The sequence below is a fragment of the Cornus florida genome, unplaced genomic scaffold (genome assembly GCF_030987335.1).
Source record: "Cornus florida cultivar Cherokee Brave unplaced genomic scaffold, ASM3098733v1 CherokeeBrave_3.0.0_Hap2_Chr01, whole genome shotgun sequence".
In the NCBI taxonomy this organism is placed as follows: Eukaryota; Viridiplantae; Streptophyta; class Magnoliopsida; order Cornales; family Cornaceae; genus Cornus; species Cornus florida.
The window spans coordinates 121,388,279-121,409,111 of NW_026775571.1; the positions used below are offsets into that span (position 1 = coordinate 121,388,279).

General features: G+C 34.9%; 2 protein-coding genes across 6 annotated transcripts in view; one reads left to right on the plus strand and one right to left on the minus strand.

The window, feature by feature from the left end:
* Positions 1-8: 8 nt before the first annotated feature.
* On the minus strand, positions 9-5,599 carry LOC132268502 (probable apyrase 7). The gene is made up of 3 exons (XM_059769343.1): positions 5,258-5,599; positions 1,986-4,186; positions 9-679 (listed from the first exon to the last, which is right to left on the minus strand). Exons 2-3 carry the CDS (start codon positions 3,988-3,990, stop codon positions 390-392), a joined length of 2,295 nt encoding a protein of 764 aa, XP_059625326.1. The 5' UTR covers positions 3,991-4,186; positions 5,258-5,599; the 3' UTR covers positions 9-389.
* A 1,802-nt stretch (positions 5,600-7,401) lies between these two features.
* The window catches only part of LOC132268530 (cleavage stimulation factor subunit 77), a 37,362-nt gene continuing 23,930 nt past the window's right edge, over positions 7,402-20,833 (plus strand). The window contains exons 1-7 of one of the 5 annotated variants that reach the window (XM_059769371.1): positions 7,405-7,601; positions 7,704-7,849; positions 7,965-8,027; positions 12,094-12,203; positions 14,421-14,521; positions 20,378-20,439; positions 20,546-20,686. In XM_059769371.1, coding sequence (XP_059625354.1) covers positions 7,796-7,849; positions 7,965-8,027; positions 12,094-12,203; positions 14,421-14,521; positions 20,378-20,439; positions 20,546-20,686 — 531 coding nt within the window. In that variant the 5' untranslated portion in view covers positions 7,405-7,601; positions 7,704-7,795. Of the gene's footprint in view, positions 7,850-7,964; positions 8,028-12,093; positions 12,204-14,420; positions 14,522-20,377; positions 20,440-20,545; positions 20,687-20,833 lie in introns of all 5 variants that reach the window. The other 4 variants (XM_059769377.1, XM_059769384.1, XM_059769390.1 and 1 more) reach the window with 4 other exon arrangements.

The window sequence follows — 20,833 nt, forward strand, 5'->3', positions numbered from 1 at the left end:
TACCTGACTGACAAAAGTGGTCCATGCCTACTGTATTTCAGGGGTTTAAAATGTGAAATCACGACAGACCATTCATTTGCTTGATACTGTCATAATTTCTACAATAAACTGAGCAGCTAGTTACATGTTTGGAGATCGTCAGAAAAAATATACATAGTGAATATAAATAAGTCAATGATTTTAACTCTAAAGCTTAAATCTATTTTAGCCGAATGGATTTCTATATGGAACAAAAACGAATGTGCCTCAATTCGAGTAGATAAGCAAAACTTTCAAAGGAAACCTTTGATTTCATTTCCTCTATGCAAGATGTAATTTGAAGATGGATCACCTAATTGTACCAAAGTTTTTCGAGAGGCACGATTAAAATCTTCACCAAATGTGTGTGGCTAAGGCAGTGAAGAAATAAGGTCTTCCCGAGACTGCGATCTTCTGCTTTGAAGCCGCATCTGACTTCTATGAGGAGACCGAAAGGGACCCCTGTTACTATTGTCAAATGGCATCTGCCCTAAGCTCCCTGAGGAATAACTATGTGAAACACTGCTAGTAGAGGGGTATAAGGAAGATGATTCTGTGAGCTGGATGCTGCTGCTGCTGAAGCCATTTCCCATGCCAAATGTTCTCTGCTGCTGTGCACCAGCAATCGTTGGACTCAGTGGCAACTTAACTCTTCCATCCCCTAAAACACCACAATTTCACGACTAAAAAAGTTACATAAGGTAAAAGGGATTTGCAATGAAAATATTCACACAACATACGAACAAACAATAACAGCAATAAAGCTGAAACTTACATAATAACAGGTAACCTTAAAAAAAAGAAGAAACTTACTGGAAATGGAATAACAAGTAAACTAAGAACGGAAATAATTAAGGAGAGAAAATAAAATCCATACATGTGGCAGGCATTAGTCATCATGATTTTGACCGTAGATCTGCTAGAACAAGGAAAAGGCTTTTGATCATGGGACATTGAAATTGAAAAATGGAACTGCTCAAAAAACAAAGATGTGCATAACAGGTTCAAGATGAGATGGAGGTGAGAAATTATATGCTATATAAGGTTAGCAGAATCTCAAATCCCAGTGTCCTATCAACCGACCTGGTGAATTTAGTTTTCCTCCTAATTTGTCATAGCACTACTCACTAGAGAAGCTTTTTCTAGCTGCACTGCTCAAGCTCTCAAATTCATCAAAATAAGTTGCTCGTAGCCGCAAACACCGCAAGTACTTAATATTTTAAGATATTAAAAACTTAGTTGATTACCGAATGTCTGTCTTGTGGAAAACTACTTGAATAACTTATCAACTGCGGTATTAAAGGAGAAGCTAGCTCGGAAATTTACAGCAGTCCAAAATTCCATGCGCATCAAAACATATGAGCCATCTGTCTAAGTGAAATGAAATCCTATGAGGTGACATTTGACTGTAGCTATTTAGGTTTACATCCACGCCCAGACAAAACTGTAATCCACAACTCTTGACATGCAACAGGGTAGGAGAAATTAAAAAATCTAATGTGCACTAAGCCTTTCAATTGAATCTTATTAATTTGTAATACTTTGTTGTTTTGACAAACTGTGCAAAGTTAATCTGAATCTTTTTGTGTGTTGTACAGGGAATTCAAATACAGGAAAATTAGGTCTTAAGAGGTAGAAGCACAATTCTTTCTTTTCCCCCCAAATGAAGAAAATTTTATATGACAGTATGGTACAAAAGAAGAAGTGAGGTAAAACAGCCTCACTGAAACACACCGATAGAAGTGTAGAGAAAAGAGGTAGAAGCACAATTCTTTGGGGCAATTACCAAAAATGTAACTATATACACATACATAATTATATATATTATGCACATTTTGGTAGATCAAAAATATAGAATATTATGTTTTTTACACAACAACCAAGCCTTTTTCCCAACTACTTTGTTGTATGTTCTTTGTAGTATTCCAAAAAATTATAGAAGTCACAGATATTGTAGAAGAGTTTACCTGAATTGATAGGACTCCACCGCTGAAACTGAAAAGGAGATGGGATATTGAGAACAGATGTGGTTGAGGCACTGTTATGCCTAAAAAGGAGGAGATGTAGCCTACGGAAAAATCTTGGCATCCAATTACCAATGCATGATAATGCACAAACTAGGAAAAACAATGAAACGCACAAAACCGCAAAAAGAATAACTGGGTTTATCTTCATCTGGAGTATTTTGTAACTGGGAAGCTCAGCTCTGGTTGAAAATGCCTTCCCTGCTTCCAAAAGGGCAACCCCAAGTGTCCATGTAACACTTCCAGAACCAACAGTAATTTGGCCATCTCCAATGTGCAAGCCTTCTCTCAATAGGAACACAATGTATGGAGCTCTAAAGCAATACTGTTCTATAAAGGGCTGAGGAGCAACACTGTTCTTCGCAATTTTCCAAGTTTTTTCACAGAATTCCTGACCCTTCTCCAACACATCATCAAGTACTGCCTCGGAAGTCAAGTTAAAAAAACGATACACCACAAAAAATCCAGACATTACATAGAACTGACCATAAGGATGAGGCAGATTACCTGCAAGAGCACAGGGTTGCACTTCACAATCAAGTCCTGGGCTTCGATCTGACCATTCAGACAAATTGACAGCAATTTTTGCAAGTGCATTGCATTCTTCCCATTTTGGAGCACCAATAAGCTGAACTGGAATTCCAGGTTTTCCTCCTCTGTCCAATTTTTTTCTTCCAATCAGAGGACCCTCACCTTGGTAAATAGAAGCGCACTGAGAACAGAAGTATCGCTCCTTGTAACCAGACTGCAAACAAGGATGCTTAATTTCAAACTTCCCACCAACTAAATCTGCATTAGTAATTTCAGGAAGCCTCTTAAGAAGATGAACCACAGACTTGTCAAAAGCATCATTCAGACCATAGCCCGATAGCGAATAGGCACTGAGATAATGGTTAACAGGACCAATGCTCAGCTTTAAGCTAGTTTTGTTACGCACATGTTGCTTGTTCTCAAAGGTAACCTGCAATGATGAACCACCCAAATCAAGTGCACCAAATGTTTCTTTTTTTGGTGTAGCCCCCAACACTCCGGTGTGATAGTTTAAAGCAATCCATCCATAATATGCTTCCTCCATGCCACTGAGAATCTTAACCCACTGCCGTTGGCACAAGAAAGGTGAATTCTTCAAAATGGACCAAGCATTATTAAGAAGCCATTCTGAATCTGAAATTGGCAGCCTGCGAACCCCAGCTGTAGCATAAAGGAAGAGGACAGTAGTCTTATGTGCATCCTCGGGGATTTGTTTCTCTGCCCATTTAATAAGTGGTTTTATTACTCCCCTCAAACCAGTTTTATTATGCACCAGTTTGTCAAATCCAGGCTCAGTCTCCATTCGGTTGTAAGCGCGCCCCCTCTGCAAACTATGTTTTCTCTGCGGACCTGGTAACGAGCTCAATGAAATAGGGAGACTTCCATCTTTCTTGTCATTAACAGATGCCTCATATACGTAAACCCGGGTCCCAGTGCTACCACAATCAAGTACAACATAGAACTTGGAAGCCCCTTGAGACCAATTAGGGAAAATAAACTGTATCATGTATACAATAAAAGCAAACAACAACAATAAGCACAGGAGAACCGTGATCACTCGCACCCACTTCTTCCGTACAAAAGGGATTCCAGGCAATGCCTTCTCCTTGGAAAAGCTTGACCCGGCATTTTCTCTCTGTAAGAAATGAGGTTGTTTCGCATGGGTCAAACTCCCATCTGTTCCAGGATTTAGGTTGCCTTCTTCTGGATCAAGTTGGCGATATGCAGATAAATCTTGAAGAGATGAGGAATGTCGCAAATTATTCTTCTGCCCAGAGGTAGAAAAACCATAATCATGAACAGAAACTTCTCGAGGTGATGATTCGGTTGATACATATGAAACCGTAGAAAGCTGCTTTGAGGCTGATAAACGACTTGCTGTAGCAGAAACAATTTCTGCAAACCTACTAAACACCATATCTGCAGAAACTTAAGACTGATGTGCAAAGAAACATCTCATCCCCAGAGTTTCAGTACCTATATAGAAGTCTTGCTTCCCTCTCTACATGGTATAATTGAGCTTCAACAACAAATGAGTTGGATAATAATTGAGTTATCTGTGCATGAAATGCATATAATTAGAAGCAAGAACATGTTTTGGGGTTTCATGAATCCTGCAGAAACCAGATAACGGGAACTTGTTAGCCACATATTGTAAAACAACCGCAGTCAAGTTAACAATACCTGATTTAAGAATTACTTATCTAGTGACAACTCAATAAAAATAATAATAATAATAATTAAAAAAAAATTTAATATATATATATACGGTTTCTTGCCTAGCAAAATTTAGTAAAGAATGACCAAAAAAAAAAAAAAAAATTAGTAAACGATGATATTTGTATGGAATAAGTATTGAGTGATATCTCCACTGATTCGTGAGTGCCCCTGTTCCAGTTTTCATAATTTCTATCTCAGAAATTAATTGGGATGTTAATATATTAATGACATTAAAAGAAAACCCCTAGGAAGTTCCTTGCTTTCATTTTTTTTTTCCTGAATAAGGATGCTATAAATCCAGTCAGCTTACAATTTCAGCTTTGTGAATTAACTTTTCTTAGTTGTTGTATGTAATTGCATTTAGTAATTCTTTGTATAAAATTTGCCTCTTAAAATGTCTTGTCAAATGCCATAGTTCAAAACAACACCAACAATAATAATCATATATGCAAAGTCAATTCCTTGTACACAACCAAATGGAATCCTAGATAGGAGTCTACAACCCTTCCCTTACTCGCCAAACTAATTCAGTACAATTGCCGTCAACAAAAGCTTCGTATCAGTGACAATCAAAACCAATTACACACCAAAAATGGCAAATTTAAATTGGGGCTTGTTATCTGGTATCATTCACCAATTTCCATGTTCTTTCCTTGTTCTCTTGTACAAAATTGAATATGTTTGTTCTTAAACATTGCATAAATCTAAACTCCTGAAATTGTGTCTATTATAAGAAAATTCCCCTTTCCCAATCTGGGTTTCATAGTCTGCTAAACGTATTGTTGCTTCATCAAGCAAAGGTTTCAGAACCAAATGTTAATGGGTACAGAACAGGATTTATACTGGTAGCACATCGTGGTCATGTCATACATATCCATATGCATATACAATTATACATACACATACACACACACCTAGAGAATAATATATATGTATATATCTCTCTCGGGATCAAACTAACTTACAGGTCTCGTCGATTCAGATACGGGAGTCACGAATTTCAGATCGAATGACTGGTAATTGACTTCCATGAATATCAATACTGATAACTAGAACCAGAAGCAGCTCTCAGCAAACTGCGCAAGATCGAAGACTGTCCGGATGGGATGAGAGAGAGAGAGAATTGATTTAACCGATGTGACTGCAATAGCGCCAACGATGGCGATGATTATTGAGGGTCTTCTTCGCTTCGTCTTCTCTCTCCCTGCGTGGTCCAGACTCCAGACCCATTTCAGTTGCCACTTACCAGGGGATCAGTTTATTTTGTTAATTTGCACATTACTCTGTTATTTTAACATTGATCTGCTTGACCCCAACAATTTATTGATTTCAATAGTAAAAATAAAAATAAACAAATACTCCATTATGTTCGTGGAATGTCAATTCCATTTTTGGGTTAAGATTTAAGAGAGTGGTGGGATCCCCTCCATTCTATTCTTATTGAAACAGGTTTAAAATCATCCTAATGAGATTATATAGTGAGTTTAGAAAGAGAGTTCCGAACTTACTTTGATTAATAATAAATATATAAATAAAATATTATTTTATTAGTTATAATTTTTCTTTTCCCTTCATTTTTTATAATAATTTTAAATTTTAGTAACATTTTTATTATTATGATTGTTAAATATTTCACTATGATTAAATTTTGTTACAATATTTATATTAAATTTGTTGAAGTTTATTTATTTATTTATTTTTTAAATATGTCAGGATGCTCGGACGCTTCTTGTACTTTGTTAAAAAAATATATAGTTTTTGTGAAATGGCCCAAATGGGTGTCTCGTCTTACACCCAATTGATATTTTTAATTATATTTGGTTGATACTGTCTTGCGAACTTAAACACTTAATCTTTTATTTCGATTTGAGAAATTACGAGTAGGTTACATTATTATGTACTCTTATTAAATAACCAACTAAGATACAAGCGTGTGTGGTGGGAGGCCATATATTATACAAGCCCTTATATATATATATATTTCTAAATTTATTACTAAAATATAATACTATATTTCAGACAAAAAGTCAATTGAACAAAAAAATTTTCAAATTTTTTATTTTATTTTTTATGACAAGAATATTAGATTTGAAAGTTAGTTGGTGTGAAGATTCGCAACCGCGCTCCCTAGGACCGCAAGAATCAATAGTCATAAATTATCCTAAAAGTTTAAACATTCAAATTTGTATGTTACATACCTTAAACAAAAGTAACGTCATGAATAAAAACTGTTTATTTTATTTTATTATTATTTTTTAAAAAAATTTTCTTATCAATAACTTTACCATAAAGTGTATATAACAATTTTTTTGTATTCAAGAAGTGTTAGTTTTTTACGGTATTAATTTAGAAAAGACTTCTTATAATGCTAAAAAAAATCTTCAAAAGACAAAATAATAGAGTGTTGAAACAGTAGGATAAAATAGGTATGCACATATGATATACTCCCTCCATTCCAATTTAAGTACCGTTTTTGAAAAGTAGTAATTTTTAAAGGGACATGTGGAACATACATTGTCCTCTTGAAAAGTTACTAACTTGCCATTTTAAGTTTTGAATATTCAAATTTGAAATTTTAAGCTCAAATGATATATATAGAAAAATGTGAAATATATTGTTTGAAAAAAGGAAAGTAGACACCTATTTTGAGACAGACAAAAAAATAAAGTACGACAATTTTTTTTTTAAAAAACAAGAGAGTAATTAATAAGAACAACTGAGTTTTATTATTATTATTATTATTTTTAAAAACTCATATCCATTTATGTGAAAGGAACATATATATAATTAATTAATTAATTAATTTTTTAAATGACAAGGTAGGAAAGAGAATATTGGGTGGGTCAAACTTAAGCTATTACAACTACTGAGCTACCCAATAATGCACACGATTTAAGTTAATGTCTCTACCCATTAGACTATCCAATTCACCGGAAAAGAAAATAATATAGGAAAGAGATGTAATAGTGAAATACTAGTTCATAAGTCTTGCCAAAAAAAAATAAAAATAAAATAGTATATAAGTGGCCTTCATGGGTTTTGATATATCAAAATAAAATAAAAAATAAAATAGGCTAAATTGCACACCCATGTGTTGGACTTATGCCCAATCAAACGTGTGTCCTGCCAGGATAAAAACAAGGAAAAAGAAAAAAAAAAAGGCAATGTTTGGGCTTCAAAGTCCTTGAACTCTCTCTTTGCAAGTGGCAACCGAAGAATCCAAACAAAGCTCGATTTGCTTAATCGGGGCAAACGGGCGGGTTTCCGGCTACTCCTGAGAATTTTCGGTTTTGGTTTGAACTTTTTTAGGTTTTAATAATTCGAACATCGTTGCCGTTTATTGCCTAGTTAAAAAGGTTGAAGAAACACCAAACCCAAAAATTTGATACATCACTGTCGTTTGGGTTGCAGAGAAGCACAGTTCTGGAAACATCTCTCCAGATATAGGGCTTGGGTCACAGAAAAATTTGATCTTGCAGCATAAAAAAACAAGGTAACACCATATGGCCGATAAATACAATATTGAAGCTGCAGAAATACTTGCAAACGAGGCACTGGTATGTTGTTCTAAATTCTTGGTGTTCAATTTTATTTTCTTGAGGTTATGATTCATGGCATATAATGGTGCCTATTTTTTTATATTATTTTTGTAATTATTGTTATTTTGTTTAGCGTTTGCCAATTTCAGAGGCAGTGCCGATATATGAGCAACTTCTGTCCACGTTTCCTACGGCGGTAAGCTCCTTCATCATCCTTGAATGTTTGGATTTGCCCACTTCTTTCTTCCTCCTTTTTAGTAAGTATGGCCTGCTGTTTATGTAAATATGCAGTTCTAGGCGGGTAATGGAAATCCCACATATTTTGTTTCCATGAAGAATTCTTGCTCCAACCAATCTGATCACTTTTCTGATTTTCTATACAATAGTTGGCTCCTTTATATCTATCCGGCCTTAACCCCCTTAGTTGGTCTGGTGCATGTGTGTGTCAACTGAAATAAGTATCTTTTATTACGCCAACCATGAACGAGGAAAGAAGAAGAAAAGAAAAATATTGGTGAATATGTCATAGAATTCACATATCAAAATATGTTGCAAAGTTAGAATTGGGTAAGATAGGTTAGTGTGTAAGTTATACTAAGTTTGAAGCTTGTGTGTTTTCTATATCTGGTTAAGTTGCCTAAGATTGCACATATATAATATGTTTTATGATTTTTTATTACTTCATAAACTAAGTGCAATTTGTGGTGACTCTCTAGGTATTAAATTAATCAGTCATACAATGAAATTATGAAAAAGGGTTATATAGTAACGACTAAGAAATGAATCAACAGTTTTTAAAATTCAATTTGGATTTATGCCAGGGAGATCTACTATGGAGGCCATTTATTTAATTAGGCAACTAATAAAAGAATGTAGAAGCAACCAATAAGATTTGCACACGGTTTTCATAGAGTTGGGTGTTGTTTAATAAAACTGAAATTAAGTACTGAAAATTTTAAATGCTGATGTTTTAAGTGGTATTTGTAAATTGATTTTTTTTTTTTTTTTTTGAATTTCAAGTGTTCAGCATTCAGTGATAAGTCACTTAAAATTTTAGCCCAATTTCCGTGGCACTTATTTTTTAAATTGATATTCAAATTGTGTTATCAAACTCGCATCTGTTAAAGAATTAAGTGTTAAATAGGGTAATCAACCTACACCTTAAGGCATATGATAGAGCACCAACAGATGTAATTTGGTGGGCCTTACAAAGAAAACGAGCACCTCTAAAACTTATAAACATTTTTTTAAGGTTATGTATAATGACACAAAGTTGAGTTCATATTATATGTGGAGAAACTAATGAGTTTCTTATAAAAGTGAGACTGCACCAAATATCAGTCCTTAGCCCATACTTATTTACAATAGTTTTAAAATGAAATAACGAAAGATATACAAGAAGACATTCCACGGCGCATGTTGTCTGCTGATGACATACTGATATTGGATACTTCTAATGATCTCTTTGCTACAAAATTGAAATATCGAGAAATGTGTTAAAATAAAAGGATTAAGAATTAGTAAGACTAAAACAAATATATGGAATGCAAATTTAACAAAAGTATCAGAAGGCGATAATATAACAATAACAATTCAAATTCAAAGAATTCTTCAGAATAATCATTTTGGATACTTGGGATCAATATTCTAAAGTGATGGGGAGATAGATGATTGTATTACTATCAAGGATTAAGGATTAGAGTAGGATGAACAAAATGGAGACAGGCTAGTGGTATCTATCATACGTGATAAAAAAAAAAAAATACCAAATAAGTTAAAGGGAAATTTTATAGAATGGTTATTAGGCTGGCTATCTAGTACGAGGTAGAATGCTAGGCTCTAAGAAGAAATAAGAACATCGCATTCAGGTAGTTGAAATGAGAATAATGAGATAGATGATAGGGGTGAGCAGAAGAGATAAGCTTACTTATCACAATGCGAGGGACAAACTAGGAATAACACATATTAATGACAAAATAGTAGAAAGTAGGCTTAGGTGGTTCGGACACATGGAATGTAGACCCGTCGATGCACCTGTAAAAAAAGGAAAATTAATTCGGATAAAAGGTAAGTGGCTGTGAGGCCGGCCAAAACTACCTTCAGATGAAGTTATTAAGAACGACTTTAGAAGATTTAATATTAGAGGAGATATGACAGGTAGCAGAATAGAATAGAAAAAGAGAATTCATTTGGCCGACCCCATTCGTTTGGGATAAAGGCAAGGATGATGATGATGATCAAATTAAGAATAAAAAATCCCAAATAAAAAATATCTAATGAATTACAACAACAATTCTCTCATTTAAGAAAAGAAAAAAAGAAAAGAGAATGGGTTTGAAGTATAATATTTATACTCCTTTATAAAATTTGTTGTAATCTAAAACCTTAACTAAACAAAAATTACAGTTGTGTAAAGAATGAGAGAGAGAGAGAGAGAGAGAGAGAGAGAATAGGCAGTAGTAGAATTTCTAAACCTTCTCCAAAATTAGGTCTTTGTTGAAGGAAAGGAAAGAGACTTTTATTGAGAGAGAGACGGAGAGAATCGGTTAAAGAAAGAAAAAATAAAGAAATAAAGAGAATTAAGGTTTTGTTGAGAAAAAAATTGCGCACTGTTGATAATAAAAGAGGGGAGGAAGACCAAAGTTAACGTGGTTAGAGTTAGTAAGGAAGGACATGATATCATGTGGAGTGACTAAGACTATGGCCTTAAATAGAGTGGAATGGAAACATATGATTCGTGTAGCCTACCCAAGTAGGTGGGAAAAAGGCTTGTTTTTGTTGTTGATAATAAAAGAGGGAATCTGTAGAGGAAGAAAGGGGTTTGTGTAGGAAGAAGAGGACAAGAAGAAAAGGAAAAAAAAAATGAGAAAAAGGATTTATTGATGAAGAATAAGAAGAAGGTTTGCCAACAGTCGAGCTTCAATGATTGGTCATAGCAAGTAAGAAGCCCAATTGCAAAAGTGAGCAAGATTCTTACATTTTCAATATGCAATATGTATGGAGGACGTCAGCTCTACTGAAGGTGGCGTTTTTCACATAGACAGCAGTACTTGGCAGCATTCTTACTATCGATAACCTTAGAAGAAGAGGTCGAATAACAATCAATTCGTGTTGCATGTGTAAGATGACGGGTGAATCGGTTAAACCATCTTTTGTTGCATTGCAAAGTGGCAGCGGATGTTTGGAGTATGGTTATGAATGTGTTTGGGGTTGAGTGAGTGGTGTCAAGGAACACGGTAGACATGTTAGAGGCTTGGAGAGGGAGAGTAATGGGTGGTCAGGTTAGGAAAGCTTGGAGGGTTGCACCTCTTTGTGTTTGGTGGGGGTTGTGGCTAGAGCGGAACATGAGATCTTTCGAGGGAAAGGAGGCGCCGACTTGGGTGATTAAGTCGTATGTTTTGCATTCGCTTTTTTCTTGGGTTAATGGGAGGAATTGTCCATCTGCGGACCGTTTGTTGGATTTTGTTGACAACTTATCGTTGTAATGGCGCTTTTTGCGTCTTTTGTTTGTTTTGTTAAGGTCGCTCCCCTTTGAGCGTTTTTGTTACATATATATTTACTTATCAAAAAAAAAAATAAAAAAAAATAAAAAATATCATATAGATTTGTATTTAATTATTTATTCTTTGTGTGTTTTGACCTTTATATTATTGAAACTTTCAAAGAATTCCACACTTTAAATTTTAACCCATCTTTTTTTTTATTTTAAATATCCCCTTTTAGTTAGACATTTGTGTCCACGGTGTGTCCGAAAATGAAAAATATTTAGACATGTTTTTTTTTTGCATGTCCGACATGTGTTGGACTGTGTTCGTCGCGTCTCTGTGTCTGCCGCATTTGATTTAAGTTTTTAAGTAAACCGTTGAGCATTTGATTTAAGTTTTTAAGTGAACCGTTGAGCAGTCAAAATGAAAAGTGTATTATGGAACCTGTCATGCTGAAATGAAAGCATGATTATGTTCGACAAACCACTGACATTTAAAAAATAAAAGGTTAATGTTCCTACTTTTTTCTTCCAAATTGTTCCAATGATGGGCAGTAGGGCTTTGTAAATTGTCCTCAATTTATGTTACTTGTTTAAGAGTTTTTTGAGTGACAGCATGCAAAGACTATAAAAAGAGTTCTGCAGCTGAGTGTTCAGCTAACTGCCTTTATGATCTGACTGATTTCCTTGCTTTAGAAAATTTGTTCTTTTCTGCAAGGCATTTGACTATTATCTTAGTGTCTCCTACATAGCTGAAGCTATCTTCCCTTTTCTGTAGGCAAAATACTGGAAGCAATATGTGGAAGCACACATGGCTGTAAATAATTATGATGCTATTAAACAAATATTTAGCCGTTGTCTATTGAGCTGTCTGCAAATTCCTCTTTGGTATGTTTTTTTCCGTCTACTGAAATAGGATTGTTGTTGGCTAATATTATCACTTGCTTGCTATCAAAGGTGGCACAAATTTTCTGTGACACTCTTTGAAATGGTATATTTTATTGGTAATATACTGTCGTGTTAGGTTCTTGTAATTTTTAGCTTTGTCGTATTGTGATGCTTACATCTTATGGTCTTAAGAATTGGCTACACTCTTTAATTGTTTATTAGTAAAGTTACATTATGTTAATTTATACCACGAGATCATATTGTTGACGTTAATGACATTGGTATACTCTGGGAGCTCATATTATATGGCCACGTGCAATGGTTGCATTCTTCTGCACTTATCAGTGGGGTTGTTGATGGAAAGCCGATTATTTGTTGCCATCCTAAGTTACACAATTAATCTAGGATTTCATTTAAGAAAACATTTTCATAAGTGTGTGTGTGTGTGTAATGTGTACTTGAAATGTATATAGGTCTGGATGTATTAGGTCATACAAAATTCAATGCGATTCTGAATTTGCTCAATTGCTACATAAATCTTAATTTTTCATTCCGCTCTATTTAATGTCGTAACCTTAGTCAAACTGTATGCTATTATATCTTTTTTCTTACTATACTCGTGTCGATTTTCGTTCTCTCCTTTCCATAGCATTACTCCCTGTGTGGACCAAGCTATTCTTCCTAACTGGTGTATTTATTGGTCATCTTTGCACTAGTCCAGCCCATCTTAATCAAATTTTATCTCTAATTGGTGCTACTTTAACCATCTCATGAATTTATCCCTAGCTGTTACGACTCGCCTCAAGCTGTTCAAATATTGTCTACTTTGCCTCCTCGACGCTCAGGGTTTTATAATGCATCTCTCGGCGACCTAGCATTTTTGCTGGCCTGTCCATCACGGGCTTGTCTATCTGTCAGGACTTACCTCACACTGTGCAAATTTTGTCTGCTCTGACAGTAGAGGCCAATGGATTTTTTTTTATTAGTTGTTGGGTTGTATGTATATTATTTGGCTATTATGTGCAGCGTTAAGTGGTTTATTTTGGTACTTGTCAAAGATTTCGAGTTACTCAGGGGGGGTAAAAAAAGTTCCAAGTTCCAATCATTGAATCACAATCTTAATTTCAAGAGAGATTGAGCAATCTATGTATTATCACAAACCCTTCCAATTCATGTAGATCAGTTTACAGAATTTTTTGGTACCATTTGAAGCTCCTTGGAATTGTCTTATGCATCTGATCTTGGGGCTCTGTTTGTTTGTAAACATCATCTACAAAAATGTGGTTATCAAGAAAAGTAAACTTAAGTAGAAGAAAGGAAAATAAAAGTAAAGAGTGTTTTTTTTTTTTTTTTTTGCAGGATAATTTGTTGAAAAATAGGACTATAACTTTCCTGTGATGCATGTCTCTGTACAGAACGTAACAAATTATCTGAGAGAACATATTTCTTATAGGAAAACAGTTATTGTTGGGGTCCACACTTCACACTATCCTGTGATAGCAAAACCACAAAAAGTGAAGGAGAACAGTTTGTATTTTTTTTTATTTTTTCCTTTCCTTTCTTCTCAATTACACAAAACACAATTGTGATGCTTAGGCGATTCTTGGAGTATTTCTTCGAAAATAATTCTCTTCATTATTTTTTTTTATATTTTTGCAAGTCAAAAATTCTATTTTAATCACAATTTGCCACACACTCCTTTAATTTTTCAATCTAAAGCCCATTTTTATAACCCTTGTCCTGTAATATAAATTTCCTCCCAATTCTTAAATGAAATTATCATTTCCATCTAAAAAACCAAATTCTTGATGAAGGTGATCTAGGTCCGGAAAAATACATGACTTTAATGATTCTAATTATGCTAAATTTGCAACATGGTGTTACCAATCTACATTTTTAAGCTTATTTATTTAAAAAAAAAATTGATTTTTATTTTATTTTATCGGATGGATTGGAAAAAATGTGCTCTACTTAACAAAATAAGAAAATAATTTTGTGCACTATCTTCTGATATAATATGGAAATTTTTAAATTTTTAGAAATTACAGTTTCTATTAGAATCTAATGTGGTTCGTTCATCTCTGATTGCAGTTTGTAACATGTCATACTTTAATTTGTCTACCCTCTGCCACTTGTACATCACAATTCCCTTTTTCATGTTACTCACTTTTGCTGATTTAAATTTTTTTCTGGGTAATGCAACCATCGGCGTTGTAGGCGATGCTATATCCGTTTCATCAGGAAAGTCAATGAGATGAAGGGGATAGAGGGTCATGAAGAGACTAGGAAAGCTTTTGATTTCATGCTCAGCTATGTTGGTGTGTTTTTCTTCTTATACTTCCTTGAATTATTGTCAAATCTCTAGTATGTTTATAACTTTTTATTATTATCCTTTTCAAATGAAAATTGCAAAATTTACCCTTTCTTTTTCATAGTAAAAGTTAATAAATGGGCTCTCTGGCTTATTACTTGCCTTGAACTCTTAGTGGATCTTGACCATGACTTGCCAGTGCAGTGGTAAGATGTCATTGAAACTCATGATTTCGAACCAGTGCAGTGGTAAGATGTCATTGAAACTCATGATTTCGACCCAATGGTTATCACAATATAGTGGTCAAGAATTATGTAGTGCATCAGCAGGTTCATTTTGATTAAAAAAACTAGGGTATGCAACAGTGGTTTGCTGCTGTTCCATAAAATGTTCTGCTATGAATTGTTGCGGAGTAATAAGGGTGTCTTAGTCTTTAATTTCCTAAAATATGGGTTTTAGAGAAACATTATATTAAGAATTTAAGTAGTCAAGGATAATAAGGCTATGTTATACATATTTACGATCATAATAGGCATACATGTACAAGTGCATTTCCAAGCATACCACAATTTTTCCTAATGTTGTAAAAATGAATTTCCATCCAAGAAAGGTGTACATCGAGGTTCAACATTGAGCCTTTATCTATCATAATCGGTTATGGATGATTTACTATAAGTGTTTGGTAAGATTTACCATGTTAATTGTTGATTGTTGACTATTTAATGCAATCAGCTCTGAAAGAAAAGAAATAAATCCGAAGAAGGGAAAACAGAGAGCAAGATTAAGCTAACGAATAGCTTAAACACCCACAGGTCAATCCCAAAGAAAGGGAGAGATAAAAAGCTGCTACAGCAGACTAGATATATTGGTAATGCGTAAAAGGCTGCTGATTACAACTTGGAACAAATCTTTTATAAGCCCCAAGGGATTCCCTAGCAAATATTTAATCCTAATCCTTCTTTTTATAAGCCCCAAGGGATTCCCTAGCAAAGATTTAATCCTAACTCTTCTTATAAATATAATCTAACTGCTACTAATCAGCTCTGAAAGAAAAGAAATAAATCTGAAGAAGGGAAAACATTAAACAGAAAATTTAGATAGATTTACGACTTAACTAAATGACTTAAACCCAATAAACAATGTTGCCTCTATTAATGCGATCTCAGTCTAGTCTTCTTAGGATCTTAAACTGTTTGAAGAAAGTCCTATTCCATTTGCACTGCATCAGTTCCTCCAGGTGAGAGAAAACTCGTCCTGGAGTTGGAAACAAATTTCCACGATCAATAAAAAATATGAGCATGGCGTTCCATCCCTTCTTTCTTCTTTTCCGAACTCGAATCAAATACAATAATCTTCTTATACTCACAAAGAACACATTTGCATAATCAGCATGAATTTTACTGGATTTTCTTTGAAATTGGGTAGATTCGCAAAACTTGGTTGAACATGTATCTTGCAGTAGAAGTTTTATTAACTTTAATTTTTCTTCCACCAACGGCCTAACAATTGTAGTGCGTTCCAAGAATTCACCCCAAATCATATCATAAAAGTAAAAACCTTTATTTTTATTATTATTTTTTTTCCTAGTTGGTACTCACGCACACATCTCTTCTGAGACTTGGAACCCCTAACCTCCCTTTGGAAAGTAAGAGGCTGCTGATTACAACTTGGAACAACCCTTTTATACGCCCCAAGGGATGCCCTAGCAAAAATTTAATCCTAACCCTTCTTATAAATATAATCTAACGGCTACTATTCAGCTCTGAAAGAAAAGAAATAAATCTGAAGAAGGTAAAACATTAAACAGAAAATTTAGATAGATTTACGACTTAACTAAATGACTTAAACCCAATAAACAATGCTGCCTCTATTAATGTGATCTCAGTCTAGTCTTCTTAGGATCTTCAACTGCTTGAAGAAAGTCCTATTCCATTTGCACTGCATCACTATTTTCAGTTCATGAAACTAGGGAGGGAGCAAACTTTATGATTATAGAAACTCTTGAATCATACAGTTATATGAAAAGTAGGGGTGTAGGACAAAGACAAACTTTGCGGAAAGTTTGGAAGATGTATATGTTTTTATTTTTTGATTAATCTCAAAGGATGATTTCTGCGTAGGAGAGGATTTTTAGAGGTAGGTGAGGCTGTTGTTTAGGATGCTTTACTAGTGCAATGAAGAAAATCATTGAAAGCCCGCAAAGATGTCATCTGATTCTAGTTGAAGGCACTGTGAGGGTGAGAGAAATCCATGAATTTGGGTTGCAAAGTGAGAAAATACATGATGACCTTTGATTTACTGATAATGTGGCTACAGATGGAATCATGGAAATTTATGGTGGAAAATGATTGTTGCAGAGTTAATCTTTCTTGGGTTTAATGTAAATGAGTAGGCTGGCTAATAAGACTGCAAGTCCACTGATTCTGTTATATTTAGTTGAAAAACAAATAGACTCTTGGTTACTTCTTGGTTTCAGTATTTAATAATTGATGAGCATATCCCTAGAAATCATAAATTATTACTGCCTACGGTTAGGTTTGTCGTGAGTTATGGTTGTGGGTTTAGGGTTTAAATGGTGGGAGAATGAGTTGGGTTTATAGATGCTATGGGTTTGGAATTGTCTTGGTTTGGAATTAATGTCACAGAATTTTTAGATAACCAGTTGCTTGAATTTCTAGACAACAAGAACTTCAGGTATTTTAGGTAATAAATTACAGGCTGGAAGGTAAAGGGGTTATGGTTGATTTTAGTTTGGTAGGGAGAGAGGGTGAAACAGGGGCTGCTCTAGGGTTGTGTGACTGTAGACATGGCATCCTTTTGTGGGTTTGGGATCCTGGGGTTGAATTGTATCGGGGGATGGATTGGACTTACTAAAGTAGCACTTTTGGGGTAGATATTGGGGTTGATAAGGGCTGCTATTGACTTTTAAAAGCATATAAAGAGCAGAATATTAAAGAGAAGGAGAAGAGTAGAAGTGGAAAAGGAGTTTATGAATCTCACCTTGAATACCTTGATCTTCAGCCCCGTTTTAGGTTGCAATATGCATTCAAAATTTCAAATCTCTACTCGATTGAATAGAAATCATAGAGCTGCACTTTACTTAGATTCCTACTTCTTTATGATGAAACTTTTGAGTATTAGGACTCTCCTAGACCTACTAATGATCATATATAAAGACCCATAACATGTTTTAACATACGATCCATGGACCACCACTACAACCCATGTCCAGTAAATATTAAAATAACCAATACACACTTGACTCCTAAAATATTGGAATTCATCTACAAAACCATGCAGCAGTATATAGCCTTATTAACATTAGAAAAACTTGGAAGTAACCCAAGACTTGATGTTGCAAGATGCATGGCATCTACAAGTGAAATTTTGGTTTTGCACCTTTTCTTGTTATGACACACTGAATCAATGTTGAACTCTGTGTGTGATGATCAGTCACTCCCATGTTGGAAAATTCTCCTCAATATTCTTAACAAACAAATCTGGGAAGTGTTTCTTCCAACCCCTTTGTCTAAATGCATCTTATTTCGTATTTCTTCTTCTTCTTCTTAGTACAGTAGCGGTTGCAGTTGGATTGAAACAAATCCTCAAAATGGTTTGGTATGGTTGATGCGTATGATATTTCTACCAATAATAAACCACTCGCAATAGAACGAATCCTTATAGGATAGGGCTATATAGAGGGTGCCGAATCTCAAGGACTGTGGTGGAATTGTTAAGTGTAAAATTACTTCTAGATTTGATTCAAGAGAAGAATTTGGTTTGATTTCTATGCAATGAATGTAAAAACTGAAATTAAACTAAGTTACGAGAGAATAGGTATCCAGAGAAGGGAAACTTAGGGATTGACTTCACCACTAGCCTCATAACTCGGTCAATTGTATTAATTTATGAGGAAACTCATATTTATGTATATTTGGGAATTGAGTGGCATCACGCTCACTTCCAATTCAAGTAGAAAGATATTTATGAGCAAACACTAAGCATAACTCATCTTCGGTTGGCACGGCCTGTCTACCTAACTACTATAATCTACTTTGCAGTACAACCCGTCTTCCCTGGGCATGAATTATCAAACTATTCATTCACATATTCGTTAAGCACCATTGCATGATCCCTACTCCTATAATCACATAAAATAAGAGAAGTTTGAATTCGATTAAAGCAAAATCAATTCTAAAACAAGATAGAGATTCATTAAAACTGATTATAATCATTAAATCCCAATTGCTTAGTTCTACTAAGTCAATTGCTCTTAACCATGCATCAATATACATTATCCAGAAAAGATCCCCAAAAATAAGAACAATTAGCACATGTTTTCTTTGCTAGGGCTACATCAATGCCCTAAGACGGAATTTAGCTACTCATGGAGAAGGAAGAAATCTTCAATGATGTGATGAACGCCATCTCCATGGACTACTATATCTGATCAGAACCACCTTCTTCAACCTTCAGCAATAGAGAGGCCTTTTTTTTTTTTTTTGCGATAAGTAACAATAGAGAGAAGCCCTTAGCTGCCAATGTCTCTCTCTGTAGAGCTTGTCTCTACCTAAAACTCCAAAAACTCCTTTCAATTGTGGTAACCATACCCTAAATAAGCTTTAGAACAGGCCCTGAATGTGAACCATAAGCTTTTGATGAAGTCCGGCCTGTATATGGTAAGAAAGGAGTAAAACATGTAAATCCCGCAACTATTAGGATTTAAGTCTGATGTACCCAGGATCGATCGATCCTAAGCGCCGACACATCTATGAAAATTGTTTAGGATCGATCCTAGAGGAGCTAGGATCGATCCTAGCTTCGTGCATTTCACTTTTTCATTATTTTAAGCCCAGAATCGTCCCCGGACATGTCATTGCTCCTCCCGATCCTTGGAAACACCGTTCAAGGCTTGAATCGGGCAGAATTGACCAGATTTGACAATGAATACCTGAAAATAATGGAAACCAAGTAAATGATACAAGTACTACTACATACATTACTAAAGAACTAAGATATGCAACTTTAAGGGCTCGAATGTGCAACATTCAGTGCTCATCAATGGTTAATATAACAAAAGATAACCAGGTAGGTAATTGCTTTGTGAGGTGAGTATGGTGGAAGTTAGCAGTTGCAGTTTTATAAAAACAGATCTTGTTACAATAAATGCTGTGAACCAAGAACAAATCACGAAACACGACTGAAAGATAAACACGCCACACACAAAGATTTAGCGTGGTTCGGCACAAGTTTTGTCTACGTCCACGGTGAAGATCCGGTGAAAGCTTTTCACCATGCGAAAAAGAGGAGATTACAAGTTTCAGCCCCCAAACCTTAGCTCTTGCTCTCTTTTCTATGGTTTTCAGTGTCTCTTGGGCTACAAGAGAGTACTAAACACGGTCCACAACCGCAAGCAAAAAACGGGTCAAAATTTTTCCAGAACCAAAGTCGGGACACAACGTCACAGATCCTTAAAATGGTGGTGTGGTGAATATAACAAAAAATAACCACGAAGGTAAATGCTTTTGTGCAGTGGGACTGTGGGTGGCTGGTTGGTTTCTATTTGCTTGTACAATAATGTATAGAGATATTGAAGAATCAGTTATTAAATGGATAGGAGCAGCAGTAGCAAGTTGCAGTTGCATTGATATAGGTTTTTAACTTAGTATTGTGCAGTCATCCAAAAAGTTTTCAGGCAGGCAAAAGCTAGTGTGCAGTGGATATGGGTGGAAAGTTTTTATTTGCTTGTACAATTATGTGTAGATAATAAAGAATAATTTTTGAAGTGAATAAATGAGGTATAGTTTTGAATCAGATTATCAGACACACCTATCATGCTTATTCTGCCATTATCTGCTTACAGGAGCAGACATTGCATCGGGGCCTGTGTGGATGGAGTACATCACCTTTTTAAAGTCATTGCCGGTTTGTAGAACACTTTTTTGCATATGTAAAATATAATTTATAAGTACATTAGTTTCTAGTTCTTTTCACTTTTTTCTTGTAGCATTATTGTAAGATTATGGTGTAGGCTCAAAACACACAAGAAGAGTCGCAACGGATGACTGCTGTAAGAAAAGCATACCAAAAGGCTATAGTTACTCCTACACATCATGTTGAACAGCTTTGGAAGGACTACGAAAATTTTGAAAATTCTGTCAGCCGTGCCCTGGTAGTTTCTTTTGTTCTGAATTTTTGATGCAATTATTTTTCACTTGATAAGTTAATATATCGCTGTAGAGCACCTAAAGGATGTGTAAATGCAATGGAAACTTAGTGATGTTGAGTTTTTAACTCTGCAAAAAGAATACAAGAAAAA

Bases quoted from the DNA above. Each gene is read 5' to 3' on its own strand.
- LOC132268502 (XM_059769343.1), bottom strand. From the start codon at position 3,990: ATGGTGTTTAGTAGGTTTGCAGAAATTGTTTCTGCTACAGCAAGTCGT. The intron at 680-1,985 runs GTAAACTCTTCT...GTGGTGTTTTAG, and splicing joins GTGGAGTCCTATCAATTCAG to GGGATGGAAGAGTTAAGTTG.